The following is a 15,065-nucleotide window of genomic DNA, read 5'->3' as shown; positions in this document are numbered from 1 at the left end:
CCTGCGCCTCCGGAGCCTGTGCTCCGCAACGGGAGAGGCCACAACAGAGGGAGGCCCCCCATACCACTAAAAAAAAAAAAAAAAAAAAAAGAATCTGCCTGCCAATGCGGAGGACACGGGTTTGAGCCCTGGTCCAGGAAGATCCCACATGCCACGGAGCAACTAAGCCCGTGTGCCACAACTACTGAGCCTGCATTCTAGAGCCGCCCATGCTCTGAGACAAGAGAAGCCACCGCAATGAGAAGCCTGTGCACCACAACGAAGAGTAGCCCCCACTCGCCGCAACTAGAGAAAGCCCACGTGTGGCAAAGAAGACCCAACGCAGCCAAAATAAATAAATAAATAATTTTTTTTTTAAAAAAAAAAGAATACACCAGAGCAGGGAGAGAGGTTTTTCATGTGAATTGATTATTTAGTCTCTAGGCCCAAAGTTTATTTCTCTAGCAGTGAGGTTTAAAAAAAAAAAAAAAAAAAAAAAAAAAAGGGTTAGAACGATCGAGGAAACTTATGACTGAAGCAGAGGAAGGGAATTCATCCCCCAAATGGCAAATACCCAAAAGAACTGGCACCTCATACAACCACTCCTTGGAAATAAGTTCAGCACAGACTGGGTTCCACAGGCTGTAGTGAGGGAGGGAGGTGGGAAAAGGCACTTGGAGAAGTAAAAGAAGTAATAACTGCTGGAACCACGGTGGTTGTGGAACTTTCTCAGGCATGATTCAGGGTTTCACTTTTAACATACTCGCTGCTACTCAAATTACAGAATTTTACCCATGCTCCCTGGGGTCTAGCTTCCTTAGCCACTAATACATTTTACAAATCAGGAGGCACTGGTATAGCTTCCCAGCTGATGTGCCAAATGGTCTAGTTTGTACTTGTCTTCAGTTAATTTCAAGCAAACTGCAGTACATACTTTATGATTTAGAGTTGGGAAGATTTAAAAATTTACTGCATTAGAACACTGCAAGAACTTACTTTATGCCTGGGATTTATGCCTGTGTCAAGTGCTGAGGATGCAAGAGTGAATTACCCCTGAAAGGTTCGGATTCAACTGTGTGTAGGCCTAGGGACCTGGTTTAGTCTTAAACTTCTACTCTAAACTGAAGTATCGGGATTAACTCTAATCTCAACCTGCTAACTCTAATCTCAGTGCTGCTACTTCAAAGCAGCACTGTCCAGTAGAGTTTTCCACTATGATGGCACCTATTTCTACAGTGACAGAACCTTCACTGTCTGCTCTGTCCAATTTGTGTGTGTGGCTAATGGCTACGATATTGAACAGTGCTGTTCCAGAGAAACATCTCTGGCAAAACTCACTAATGAGGACCTCCCTGGTGGTGCAGTGGTTAAGAATCCGCCTGCCAATGCAGCGGACACAGGTTCGAGCCCTGGTCCAGGAAGATCCCACATGCCATGGAGCAACTAAGCCTGTGCGCCACAACTACCGAAGCCCATGCACCTAGAGCCCGTGCTCCACAATAAGAGAAGCCACTGCAATGAGAAGCCTGCGCACCACAACGAAGAGTAGCCTCCACTCGCCGCAACTACAGAAAGCTCGTACGCAGCAATGAAGACCCAACGCAGCCAAAAATAAATAAATTTTAAAAAATTGGCTAATGACATTTTCACCATCTACTTGAGCAGACAATTTCAGTCTTCATTTGACTACAATTCTCTGTAAGATTTTACTCTGTTCACCATTTCATCCTTGAAAATCTCTCTTCTCTGGGTTTCCATGACACCATGGTTTCATGGCTCTCTTACCACCTTTCTATTCCTCCTCATTCTCCTGTTGGGTTTTCCCCTTTCTGCCTGCCTCTAATATTAGGCTTTTCTAGGGCTCAGTCCTTCGTCTTTTTCTCTTCTCTACAAACTCTCCCTACGTAATGTCATCCATTCCCAACATTTACTGAGTGCTCAGGATGTAGGCACTGTTCTAAGCATTTTATATGCATCATCTGACTTAATTATCACTATTTGCATAAAATGTAGGTACTATTAAAGGCATTTCAAATTCAATGTGTCAAAAAGTGTAATCTCTTTACCTTCCCACCTATACTTGCTTCTCTTATACTAGTCCCTGTTCTGGTAAGCACCATCCATCAATCCAGAACCATCCACCAATCCTGGGGGTCATCCTAGCCTTCCTCTGTCCCTCACTCTGAATCCAGTAAATGCCTCTTGAATTCATTAGCTCTTCTCCATCCCCCATGTCAGTACCTTAATGTAGGCCTTTTCATACCTTACTTGCAATAGTCTTCTAACTGGTCTTCTAGCTTATGGTTCCTGCCCCCACTGGGGCCATCCACCATATTACCAGTTACCTCTCTAAAATGCAAATCTTCCATAATATGAAAGACTGTCTAAGACCCTTCCATGAGCTCCTCACACAAAGCCCTCCACGATATGATCCCTGCCTTCACATTGTACTCTTTTATGTTAACCATACCAAATAATCTGTACTCTGTAACTAGGCCATAGTTACATCAAGACCCCTGTTAATGCTATTCCTTTTTCCAAAATGCTTTTAGCTTCCTTCCTTCTACTACTAAATTCTTATTCCTCTTCTAAGACTTAGCTAAACGTTCCCTTCTTCCAGGAAGCCTTTCCTCGCCTTCCCAGGTAGAGCCAACCCTTTGTTCTTCAGTTCCCTTTCTGCCCCCTCAACTCAAACCTCTATTATAGCCTTTACCATACCACTCAGCACTTATTTATATATCTTCATACCTTACCTTTCTACCAGGAACCCCTTGAAAGAAGGAACTGGTCCTTATTCCACCTTGAGTCCTTGGTACCTACTGTGTGCCTAGCACCTAGTGGGTGCACTGGACTGAGAACAGAGGGATGCCTTTGGCTATCCAGACCTGAAGCAGTTTTATGTACCACGATCCCACTACTTGTAATATAGTTGTGCTTAATCTTGGGAAGGGACTTTGTAGACCAAGAAAATCAACCTATCACTGGACCATCCTTGATCTCCCTTCACAGATGATTTTCACTTGAGGCAATTCCAGTAATAGAGATGAAAATGAGTGTGACTTCATGCCCCACCTGATAGTGACAATCTGCCCAATGCTCAAGTCCAAGTCATTCAACTGTGCAATAAACACAGCTGCCACTGCTTCATAGAGTGCAGTCCCATCCATGTTGATTGTAGCACCAACGGGTAACACAAATCTAGTGATCCTCTTGTCCACCCGGTTCTTCTCTTCAGCACAGCGGAAAGTGACTGGCAGTGTTGCTGAACTGTGTGATAAAAGAGAAAGGAACTGATGGTCTAGGAATGCTGGTCCTCGATCCCTGCCTGAAGAGATACCTCTGTTCCAAAAACTAAACCGAGATCTCAAAGCATGATGGCACTTTTGGCAGGTCCAGGAATCAAGGCGCTGTGCTTGCCACTGCCCCCAGCTACACTATAACCCCTTCCGGGCTGCAGGCTCTGCCAAGAGGGCAGGAAATATCCAATAGGTGAGGGAATATGTTTAAGGACATGGGCAGAGACTATGGAGGTCGTTTCTCAAATTAAAGGCAGCTACAAAACCCACCAGCTGCAGCCAGTGCTTCATCAGGTGAGGTGAGAGTTGCTAAGGCTTGGTTCACAGACTTCTTCCAGACACCCTCTTCTATTTACCTGGAGGAGATCATGACAGCTGTCAGAAGAGCCTGGGCCATTCCCATGGCGAATCGGAAAGGGTTCTTTCGTACAATTACAAAATACATCAGTGGGAGAATTACAATGGAGTGGATTGCAAGCCTGTAAACAGGAGAGAAACAGGTTCATAGATGATATCGTCTCTTCATACTACTTCTTTTTTTCAAACAGCATTTTTACTTATATCATTCAACTTTCGTAATGACCCAATGAGAATATGAAAAAGAGGACAGGAATATATGTCTCCAGTGCACATATAAGGAAGAAGAGACTCAGCAAATCAAATATCTTGTCAAAGTTAATGGTTAAGCCAGTAGCTGAGCCCATGTTTTGGAGCTCACAGAACAAGTTGTGTCATGCTACTGAGCCCTGTACCTGTGCTTCCTGCTATACGTGCTAACATGCTTTCACTTCCTTCTGCTGTTAAATTCTTATTCCTCCTCTAAGACTCAGCAAAACTTGCCCCTCCTCTGGGAAGCCTTCCTTCACCATCCCAGGTCAAGCTGACCTTTCCCTCCTTGGTGACTCTGTGGCCAATAGTATTATAGCCCTTATCACAGCACTCAGCCTGGGCCACGCCACTGTCTGGCTGGACGGCACCTACCACCTAAGAGGAGAATCAGGGTGCAATAAGGAGGAAGTAATCCCTGCTTTTCCACAGTCATACTTCAGGACTGACCCTCTTTTCTTTGTCATTCCTACCTTCCAAACTATTCCTTGCCAGGGGGCTTAAGAAATGAGACCGATTTAGCAGATGCCATGTAAGTGGCAACTTAGAGTTTACAGATCAGTTATGTGAAGCTGAAATAATAAGAAATGGTCATGGAAAATACAGATCCTGGAGGTCAGGAAAGAGGATCTTAGACAGCCTGTGGCTTAGAACTATGAGAAACTGACTTTTAGTTTTCTGTTAGAAACCTAGATAGGTCGATAGCGCAGAAACCAGCAGAACCCCATTATGAAATAGCTCAGCATAATAAACCTCAGCCACACCATGACCTGGACACAGCCCCTGGCCTCCAGTAAGGTGGATGGTCCCACCTCCATTACTACTGGGGCCCTGGGATTTGATTCTGGCTTTCTTCTCCATTGACCAGCAGGGCTATGCTTTTGGTACACACAGATTAAGAACCAAATGCTGTGCAGTGGAAACTCCCCAGTGCATCTGAGTTCCAATAGGTGAGCTGATTGCTCCAGTTGGGTGTTTGGGGGCAAGGACCTATGGGAGTCAAGTTGATGATGTTTAGTCATTCCCTTGGTCCATATTTCTTAGCACATGTGATGTATCCTGCTCCCGGCTAGATATCTGGGCACACCACTCATAACCTATCCCACCACATCTCCCCTCAAGAACCAATAAGTGGGCTACAATAAATATGCACACAACCTGTCTCCTACTGCCCTCCTGCTTTGCACAGTTCTTACCAATCTGAAGATTCTCCTAGCACCCTCTCCAATGATGCAGGCTGTGACTGTGCCTACCAGCCCCACCAACAGGAGTGGAACCAACCAGCCATCCCACTCCTACTTGCTCCAGTTTTACTTAATTTAGGCCCTGCTTAATTTCTTTCAGACTCGGGGTACGTGGGGCCTGTTCTTACTGGTTTGGTTGGTTTACATCCTTGAAGAAGTTAAGGCCAGGAGTGGGCCAAGAGAGGCCACCAGTGGGTTTTCTCTTGTTTTAAGAAATGATTTTAACACAACTAATAAAGGCAGTGACAAAGCATGGTCCAGGCTGTTCTGCCAAGATCTGGAAATTAGCACAGTGTGATCCACCTCCAGTTCAGCCGTTAAAGGGCAGCCCTCCCTCCCCGCTGCTCTCTTATCTCTGAACCCCATCTTTCCCTGCACGTGGGAGAGACGCTAATTTTAACCAACTGAAACCCAGGCTCTCAGCAGCAATCCACTGGCTCAAATGAGGTTTCTGTTTCTTCCCTTGAGTCTGACATACCCACTCAGGACGGTGGCCATGTAAAGGCCCAGCTTGCGGAATATTTCCCAGTCTTCGACTTCTATGATCTTCCCGGCAATCAGGAACAAAATACCAACCGGCATGTAGCTAGAAAGTAAACATAAGAAAGACCCACTTCTGTCATCAAGTATTTTCCAGGGTGGGAATGCTGGGGAAGAAATAAGCCAGGGCATGCACCTGGGCTTGGCATGTACCCTCAGCTGAGAGTACCCAATGAAGCTAAGGTCTCACTTTCAGCCCTGCTGGACCACATTGGCACCAGGTTTCAGCACCCCTGTGCACCTTAACTTCTACCCACCTAAGCTACCGTAAGGGGTACAGTTGGTTAGAAGGTGTGGTTAAACTGGTACATACCCTATGCCTTGCTTCTGGTACACAAACACCCTGCCTACTGTCACATCTGCAGATCTCTCCTTAGCTTGACCCTCCAAATATGGCCTCTAGGCTCTTTCTGGACATGGTTGTCTTGTTTCCCAGGTAGTGCTATCAGCAACAGAGCAGTAGAATTAGTCGTGCAAGTGGTCTAATAGCTCTGTTTGTGGAGCTGTCATTACGTGCTTTGCGTTGGGTTAAGAATTTTACATGCATCATTTCACTTAATGTACTTCTCCCAGCTCTAGGGGTAGACGTTATTATCCTTTTTTACATATGATGAAGCTGAGGTTCAGCAGGATTAAGTGACTGAAATGTCACTGTCAATGTCTATACTTTGAACCAACTTGCTATGAGATAAGCGGGGCAGAGGCCTCCTAGGAAAGGTGGACTTTTTGGTTATCTCTAGGGATAGGGCAGATACTCAGGTGGTGCCACTGCTATGCTCACCAACAGCAGCTTTTATTTGGATGCGTTAGGGCCCATGTCGTACCAACTGTAAATATTCTGAATATCACTTCTGCCTGGGGCCTGGTAAGGAAAGCACTTTGTGTTCTGATGTGCAGGAAACTCTTTCAAATCACTCCTTTAAGAGTTATGTCTTACATAAATGCTGCTTGGTTGCAAGATGATCAAGGGCTTTGGTAGAAAAGACAATGGCTGATATCTAGAATTTTGTTAGTGACCTAAGTCCTAAGTGATCCATGGAATTATTTAATACTCCAGTGTCTGGATACCCTCTCTAAGGTGAGGTCAACTGAGAAACATAAATCTCTTCATGCTAGTTTTGAAGGGTCAGGGGAAGCAAGATGGCATTAACCGGCATGTGCTCACCACATAATGATTTGAACGATTTTCATGGTTGCATCACTCAGAGCATTGAAGAAATCCACCAGAATCTGTCCCCTTTCTCCCATTTTTCCAATGACAATTCCAAAGACGAGGCAAAAGACAATCAAGCCCAGGACATTTATGCCGTCTGAATACATGCCTATGACTTTGTATTCCTTTGTTTTGTTCTGTGGATCAAAACCAAGAAAATACATTGATGCATGATTACAATTTTGTTAGAATGCACAGACCCTGAAACAGAAAGATATGATAGCCAAACAAACCAGTGGCTCTAGCAAGAACTTTGGATCAACAACTTTGGGAAACATAATTAAAAACACAAACACCTACGCGTGGGTCAAATTTTACTGCCCCCCACCCTCTGCCACTGAAGTTTAAAGTGTGTCTTTTTTCTTTTCTTTCAACAAATCCATATTTGAATATTTCTTTTGAAGATTTCTTATTCTGGGGTGTTTTAAATTTTTAATAAGAACTTTGGAATCAAGGCACTTTTCAGGGTTATTTTAACTACTAGTTACATTTGGAGTCTGCATAAAAAAGATACAGATTAATAATGCAGGAATCTCAAAATATTTACCAGTGTGGACATTTTTAGGACACTTTACTATCTGTTTTATCCTGATAATGAACACAGGAATATTCTTTTCTGCCTCTAATCCTGGATGACCAATAGGATTTTAGAGATATAAAAATTAACCAGACATATACTACTATGAACCCTGTCTTTGTTTTATGCTGGGTAAGAAGAGCATGAGATATACCGAGAGATAACTCAATCTGCGTTGTGCAGCATGAGATTTACTGAGAGATTTCACAGGGAGGTAACGTATTCTGAGTGGTGCAAACCAGGCTTACAAAGAATTATGTGGACGAGCCACTGGGGTACCAATTACTTCTTACTTATGATCTGACATGATCAAACATATTTATTGAGCAGTTAGTGTGCTAACTGCATTGGCTACAGCATAAGGTCTTAAAATGCAGCTGGCTAGATAAGACTAACTGTGAGAAACATGAGCCAATGATAGCAAGATGGTGTGTAATTAGCTGCACAGCCAAGCTATGAGTTACAGGCATCATATGGAGACTGGGGACATGAATGAGGGCTGTGAGGTTAGGGAAAGCTAGGCCTGAGCAGCAGGCAGCCAGGAGATGAAAGCACAGTCCAGAAAAATGTAAGGAAAGGTGAAAGTCATCATTTACCAGGTCCCTGTACCCTGCTTGAATAATTCCTACTCATCCTTTATGGACCCCAAACTAATTTAAACCTCCCTGCTGAATGCCCCAGAGTACCCTATTCTTTCCTGTTTTAATATTCATCACTCTTCACATGAGAGTATATGTCACATCTGTCTTTTCTCTACTGTAATCCCAAGGCCCAGCAGGGCTTGGCTCATGGAGGGTGCTCAGAAAATCTTTATGGAACCATATCAAAAAGCAGGAGTAGAAACTAATTGAGGAGGTGGATCGGGATAGAATAGATTGGGCTCACCGAGAAATAAGCTGGGAAACCAGGGAGGAGCTAGGTCATGGAGGGCTTTCCGTAGGAAGAAAGAGGGAGCTAACTGTGGACTACTTAACCTGAACTCTTAAGTCTACTGAGTATTTCTTTTCTCCTTAAATTTTTCCTTTCTGTGTGGAGGCAGAGTACATTCAGGAGCAATCTACAGGACTACAAATATACTACTTTAGGCCCACACGATCTAATCTCCAATGCTGAAATCCCCCAAATTCTCAAAGCCTGTTGATTTCATTGATAAATTTATGGCAAACTCTTGGTGGCAAAACCTATCCCGAACTGAGATGAGGCTACATATGGCCTATTTTTCTTACTTGGTAGAACATTCGTAAGTTAGGTGCAGAAATATTGATGTGCTTGATTCTAGAATGTTATTGTCAATTCCACTTAAGGATGTTGTATAACATATAGTACATACACCACCTGGACCTTCTAAAGTGAAAAGCTCTGGACTCAGTATCAAATATGGGCAAAGAGCTTCAGATAAGGAACTGTAGGCCTGCAGTTTAAGTAGTCTTGCAAATCTAACATAGTTCCCAGAGGTGCCCAACTCAACTCTGAGTGGCAGAGATACAGAAGTGACAGGGCTCATTCTTTTCTCTGCGTGGTTCAGTTGCTTCTCGTTACTCTCAGAAGTTACACTCTGTAAAGTGGCTGCGAACGCTGAATTAGTGAATATTGAATCAATGTTCCTAGGGGAAATATAGGATTAGGTTCCTGGGAATCAACAGTCACAACATTTTTGCCAAATAATCAACATAAAACCTTGTTTTCTCTGTGTTTCAGTTCAAAGACACCTTATTTAATATATATTATTTAGCTGTTAACATTGGACTCACAGCCAGCACACTTTAACTCATGTCTGAGTGAAACTTATCTAACACATGTTATTTTCTCATATGGTACATCAGCCTGCCTGCCTGCCTGCCTTTGGGAAAACTAACTAGACAGCACTGCAGCATGATGCGTGGGGGACATTTCAAACAGCGAAATCACCAAGACAAAGTACAAAAATGTGAAAAGTGTGGCATAAACACACCGCACAAAGGACACTTATTTACCGTGTAAGAGCTGAACCAAGAAGGCTGAGCGCTAGTAGCCTTGTTCAGCCTCAGCGGGGAACATGTGCATTGGGCAACTTAAAATTTTCACCATCCTTTTGTGTCTGTGAACGTGAGTAGGTGAATTCACAAACGTGGAATCTGCGAACAATGAGGATCTACTTATTTCCATCTCCTGCTCACTCATGGCTCGGCCCCTGCCTACCAGGGAAGGGAGCAAACAACAGGATGGAAATGGTACCTTGGAAATAGCAGTTGTCATGATGGCTGTGACAGACGCCTCTGTCCTGTTTGTCCCTGGCTCATCGGGACGTTTCACTTCTTCACGTGTGGTTTTGTACTGCACGTTGGAGGGGAAAAAAGGTCAAACAGACAAAAAAAGATTTTTTTTTAAGCTTCTGAGGCTAAACTATAGGAGTATTACTTTGGCCAGACAAGTGTCACTGAAAGGTTCCACCTCCGAGGCCTCTGTTAGCTTCAGTTTTGGACGGTACCTCCCATGAGGCTTTGGAAGCAAAAATGGGATTGAGAAATCCAACCTCCTGACCTCCACAGCCACCATTCAATGGTGTCAAAATGCTCTCTCACTTCTGTAATAAGGGACCAATTAATGGAGCAATAATGTGAAAGAAAGCATGGGTTTTATTTGTAGTTGCTTTACCACATAGACTCTATAGGAATCCTATGAATCATTTTTGTTTCTGTTTATTTATTTATTCACTTATTATTTTTAATCTGGAAAAAAAAAAACCCTCATCACTTGCATAAATGGAGTCACCATGACTTTAATAAACATCAAGAACTATACGGTTGTTCCAAACTCAATAGTCCCTTTAGGGCTATTACGTGAGTGAGATTTCTGTTGAATTTCTTCAGCTCTGTTTGATTCTGCTGGACTTCAGCAGAGATGTTTAAGAAAGAGCTGGTATATCATCACGCCAGGCATAAATGTCACTCCTACGAGGCTCTGCCAACACCAGGAACCTTACAAATGACCACTGTGGCTGAATCGCAAAGGCACTCCCTAAATAGAGGTGGTTCTGTACCTCTTGGAGGTTGGCAGGGAGCAATTTAATTGCCATTTATGTTGGTCTACACAGAGGTCTCTGTTCCTGTAATTATGTAAATGAATTCAGCAGCTTGTGATAGACTCAGCTGTCTTAAAGTGCATAGATAAACAAGAGAAAAAGCCTTAAAGGAAATGGAGAGAAGAGATTGTTAAACTTCCTAAAGGAAAAAAATCTTGGCTTTGTTATATTGCTCTGTAGAGTGCCAGCAATGGGCATGTAAAGATGAAAGAAAAGACCAAATGCCAGGAACACTAACCACCCATGTGGGTCAGATACTGATTTCCCAACATGGGAGGGAAAGGAAAGAAGAGGTGGAGGGCTACTTTTCTAACTGCATTATATCTGTAGATAGTCTAAGTTTCTTCATAAATATAATGGGGTTCTCCAAAAATAGGTACTAGAAGCCACATTTTAAAACGCTCATTATTTGACAGGTTCCTGACTTGCTCCAGTTGAGCCCTTTTGGAGGAAAGAAAAAAAGCCTAAGGGAAAACGGAGGAGCTACAACAGGCATGTCACTGTGCCTGGAAATACTTAGGGTTATGAAATAGGTCACCTGATATTCCTCCATTCACAGGTGCATTTCCTGTCATTTTTGACGGGCTAATTCCATTTCTTGGGTCATAGCAGGAAAAAAATCTTAATTGGCAAGGGGGAAGAGGGGAGCAACTTGAGGGCAAAAGTCCTTATTCTTACCTGCTGAAAACAGGCTTGGACAAGGTTCTCAGGGAACATATTCCTGTTGGAGACAGGACAAGCAGTATTACATTAAGGCAAAAGTGTTTTGTGTTTTTTGGGGTTTTTTTGGTCATACCCAATACTTTGATGGAAATGATTATGCGATAGAATTAGTACTCTGGTTTCTCTTCTGGCCTCTCCTTTACATAATACTTCCTTGTATTAAGACTTATTTTTCCCTGCTGAGCTTCAACCAGGGATAGATAGAAAGCTCTCCTAACCACCTGTCATGCTTAACTGATTCACCGAGTAGCTGACATGCTCTCTGTCCTTGGTGAAATTCACACTGGCAGGTAGACATGCACAGTTAAGAGACTTCTTTAATATTTTCCACATTTCTGTTTTCATTGATGAGAGTCCACTGCACTTGTTCCCAAATTCTTTATGCCAGTTGCAAATAATCGTTGTTTTTATTGAATTAAAAATTATGTAAATCAATGCAATATAAGTGTGAAAAGGAAGGAGCAGTTTCTATAAAAACTAAGCTGGGATGCCTGGAAACTCAATCGAGGCAAGTGAGTAAAACTTCTGTGGTTGCATTAGGTAAGGGAAGACAATTGAAATAAAAAACAACCGGAAGAACTCGGCACTCAGCTTTCTTTGCTATTTCTAAGGATTTTGTTTCTCCACTTCATGGAAACTGAATCTGGAAATTGTAGATGATGCGTTTATAAAGGCAGCCTAGGCAACAGGAATATAAAAAATCAACTGACACACTCTAAGAAAAGACCTTGTCCCGACATGAAAAAATTGGCAAATAAACCCATTTAAGTTTTAAGTGTAAACAAAATATGTAATGCATATTTATGATTCTCTGCTTTAAATGCTGTTTTTTTTTTAAATTAACTGACCAATCTCCATCCCTTATTGCTTCAGATAAGAGGGTTTCTCCTGTACAATTAAAAAATGTATTTCTCCAAGTATGCTTCAGAACTGACCACCCAACACAGCCCGGCATCTTAATGCAACAAGTATACTTCAGGCATCTCTGTCCATCCTAAACCCTGACAGAGAATGCTGTTCCTTCCATTGCCTCTTGGAACCATGACCTGGTAAGCATGACTGGCTGTGTAATTTGCAGGGTCCAGGGCAAAATGAACATGTATAATAATTCAAAAATTATTAAAAATTTCAAGACAGCAACAGCAGAGCATTAAACCAAGTATGGGGCCCTGTGCGACCACATAGGTCACATGCCTATGAAGCCACCCTGCTGCCCAGACACTCACCTGATCAGGTCTAACATGGCATCCACTGAACTGACTTCAGGGCTGCTGCCTGTCCTGTCAATTTCATTCACTTTCTGGGTGACACCAGGCTTGATGCTCACCACCAGCACGATACCTATGACCAAAGGTAGCACCCACAGAGCATTAAGAACCTCCCAGGGCACCTGACACCCCTCGTGGATCCATTTTAGAAGCAATAGGCCTGGTGGTACCAGGAAATACTGGGATGGGGACCCTGAGGTCCAGCCAAAACGACAAGCCTCAGTGGGGACCTCAGCAGCTGCCTTTATTACTTTTCCATCTAAATGAAGCAGAAAGAACTCTTCATGTATGTTTTTAAAAAATGAAGGGGCTGCATTCCAGAACTGCTTCTGGAAACACCTGCTGATGAGAATCCTCTTTTTTTCTTTTCTTTAGCTTATGAGATCAGCCTAGGCAGGGGTTAGGGTGAGAATAATTCATTTTCCGACTCAGGGCACTCACTCAACATCTTTCTGTAACTTTTACCCACAGTTGCTGGTTATTTTTCTGAGGGTCATACAGAATAAGCCTTATTTTCCTTTCATATCATAAGCCTTCAAATATCTAGAAAGCTGTTGTGCACAAAAGGATTTGGGTTAGGAAGTGTTGTTCCGTGTGACTCTTAGGGGGTGGAATGAGGACAGGAGTTCCAAGGAGAGATAGTTCTTCTCATTGTAAAGAAGAAATGTCTAAACAGAGAGCATCTGAAAGCCCGATTTTGGCCTCTGGAGGTAATGGGTTCCTCTTGAGGTGTTCAAGCAGAGGTGGGAGGTTTTAGGAAAGACCAGGTTGTTTGACTGGAGGGGAGTGAAGAAGAAAAGGCCCCATGCCCTTTATCACTCTTCCCAAGGAGAAATGCTAGTCTAAGGGGGTAGGACTTAAGCATGCTGAATGGGTCAGTTTTGCTAATGGGAGGAGTCACTGGGCAATAGAGGGGCAATGAATGGGTGTGGTCCACTCTTCCGTCTCAGGGTTGCAGAAAATAGATAAGCCCAGCTTTGTTCTTTGCGTTGGCCTCCCTCAGGAATCTCATGAGGAGATGTAGCTTTGATTTAAGGCGGGGTACAGGCCCTCCTAAGTCCCCTGGCCTAATACCACTAAAATGTCACCACATCTTCATCACCTTTTATCAGTTCATTAAAGCAGAGCTGCAAGGGTCAAACTGGCTGCAACATCTGAGTACACTCCTCTCCTCTCTTCCCACTCTGGGCATCCTTCTTTTTTTTTTTTTGGCGGTACGCGGGCGTCTCACTGTTGTGGCCTCTCCCGTTGCAGAGCACAAGCTCCAGACGTGCAGGCTCAGTGGCCATGGCTCACGGGCCCAGCCGCTCTGCAGCATGTGGGATCCCCCCGGACCGGGGCACGAACCCATGTCCCCTGCATTGGCAGGCAGACTCTCAACCACTGTGCCGCCAGGGAAGCCCCTGGGCATCCTTCTTAAGATGTTACGCTAGGTCCCAAAGGATGGACCATACTTTTTTCACAAAAGAGTGCCAAAGGTATAAGAGCAACCATATTCCCTTATTAGAACATTCTCCCTCTTTCAAGTGGAATTTATACTTGGCAAGACTCTGTTAGCTCTGGCTACTACATGAAATTTGAAATGTAATGAAATGCTATCTTTCTGGAAATACTTTATAATTATACTGAAAGGCACTATTATAGACTAATTATCAAGTTTAAAGATTATATAAGCTCTTGGCTTCATTTCTTTCCACCCAATAAGGTAGATATGGCACAGAACTGTCACCCTCTTTCTGTTTCTTACTAAAGACACTAATAAGCAGTACCACGGCTGAAATTCAGTCAGTGTTATATTGTTCATATAAAATGTGCTGTGCTGACTTCAAGCCAAAAAGCTTCATAGTAGTTTGACAAATTGTACTTTCTGATTTTAAAAAAGTGTGCATTTTTAAAAGCCAACTACTTTTAAATGGAAAGTCACAATTATACAGAAAAATAAGGATTCAGAAATAAATTTTACCTAAAATTACAGCAATGACAGTGGTACAGAAATAATATACGACAGCACGTAGACCAATTTTTCCAGATACGTTGGAATCCAGTGCAGCAACACCTGAAAGGGGGGAGAAATCAAATTATATTACTCAAAAAAATTTCCAGGACTGGCGGTGATTCAATCCTCAAGGTGTGAAAAAAAAGAGCTGAGAGCTGTGTCTGCATCTGCTAGGCCTATCTCACACATTTTGTTTGAATAAATGCAATGGGCAAAAGAACCACTTCAACATTCCAAACGCAGAATTAAGAGATGGACGCCTAGTGGGAGGCAAGTTCCCCTCTGGCTAATCCCCACTACTTTAGCCCATAGTGAGTGCTGTGTCTTTGGCTGCTCTTGGGGGTGGTCATGAGAGAGTAAAAGGAGTCCCCCCTTCTGCATCCGCTCTAAGAACTTTATCAAGATTTGTAAATTATATCACTCAACATTCTTTTGGGATTCAGTATCAAGGAAAAGTTTACCTTGAAGAACTGAGAAAGTTCTTTCATCACATAATAAAAACCATGTAACTCATGACTGTTTCCCTTTCTGCCTTTTTTGTCAGGAATCTCAGAGTCAACTA

General features: G+C 43.1%; 1 protein-coding gene across 1 annotated transcript in view; it reads right to left on the bottom strand.

Annotated features, from left to right (window-relative positions):
* The window catches only part of SLC1A1 (solute carrier family 1 member 1), a 70,562-nt gene that overhangs the window by 5,376 nt on the left and 50,121 nt on the right, over window positions 1-15,065 (bottom strand). The window contains exons 3-10 of the mRNA XM_007118513.2: window positions 14,471-14,563; window positions 12,466-12,580; window positions 11,195-11,237; window positions 9,670-9,768; window positions 6,831-7,015; window positions 5,604-5,711; window positions 3,632-3,754; window positions 3,052-3,246 (exon numbers count right to left, since the gene is read on the bottom strand). Of these exons, the coding sequence (XP_007118575.1) occupies window positions 3,052-3,246; window positions 3,632-3,754; window positions 5,604-5,711; window positions 6,831-7,015; window positions 9,670-9,768; window positions 11,195-11,237; window positions 12,466-12,580; window positions 14,471-14,563 (961 nt within the window). The remainder of the gene's footprint in view (window positions 1-3,051; window positions 3,247-3,631; window positions 3,755-5,603; window positions 5,712-6,830; window positions 7,016-9,669; window positions 9,769-11,194; window positions 11,238-12,465; window positions 12,581-14,470; window positions 14,564-15,065) is intronic.

The sequence above is a fragment of the Physeter macrocephalus genome, chromosome 9, assembly GCF_002837175.3.
Source record: "Physeter macrocephalus isolate SW-GA chromosome 9, ASM283717v5, whole genome shotgun sequence".
Taxonomy (NCBI): domain Eukaryota; kingdom Metazoa; phylum Chordata; class Mammalia; order Artiodactyla; family Physeteridae; genus Physeter; species Physeter macrocephalus.
This window is presented reverse-complemented; position numbering and strand designations above follow the sequence as displayed.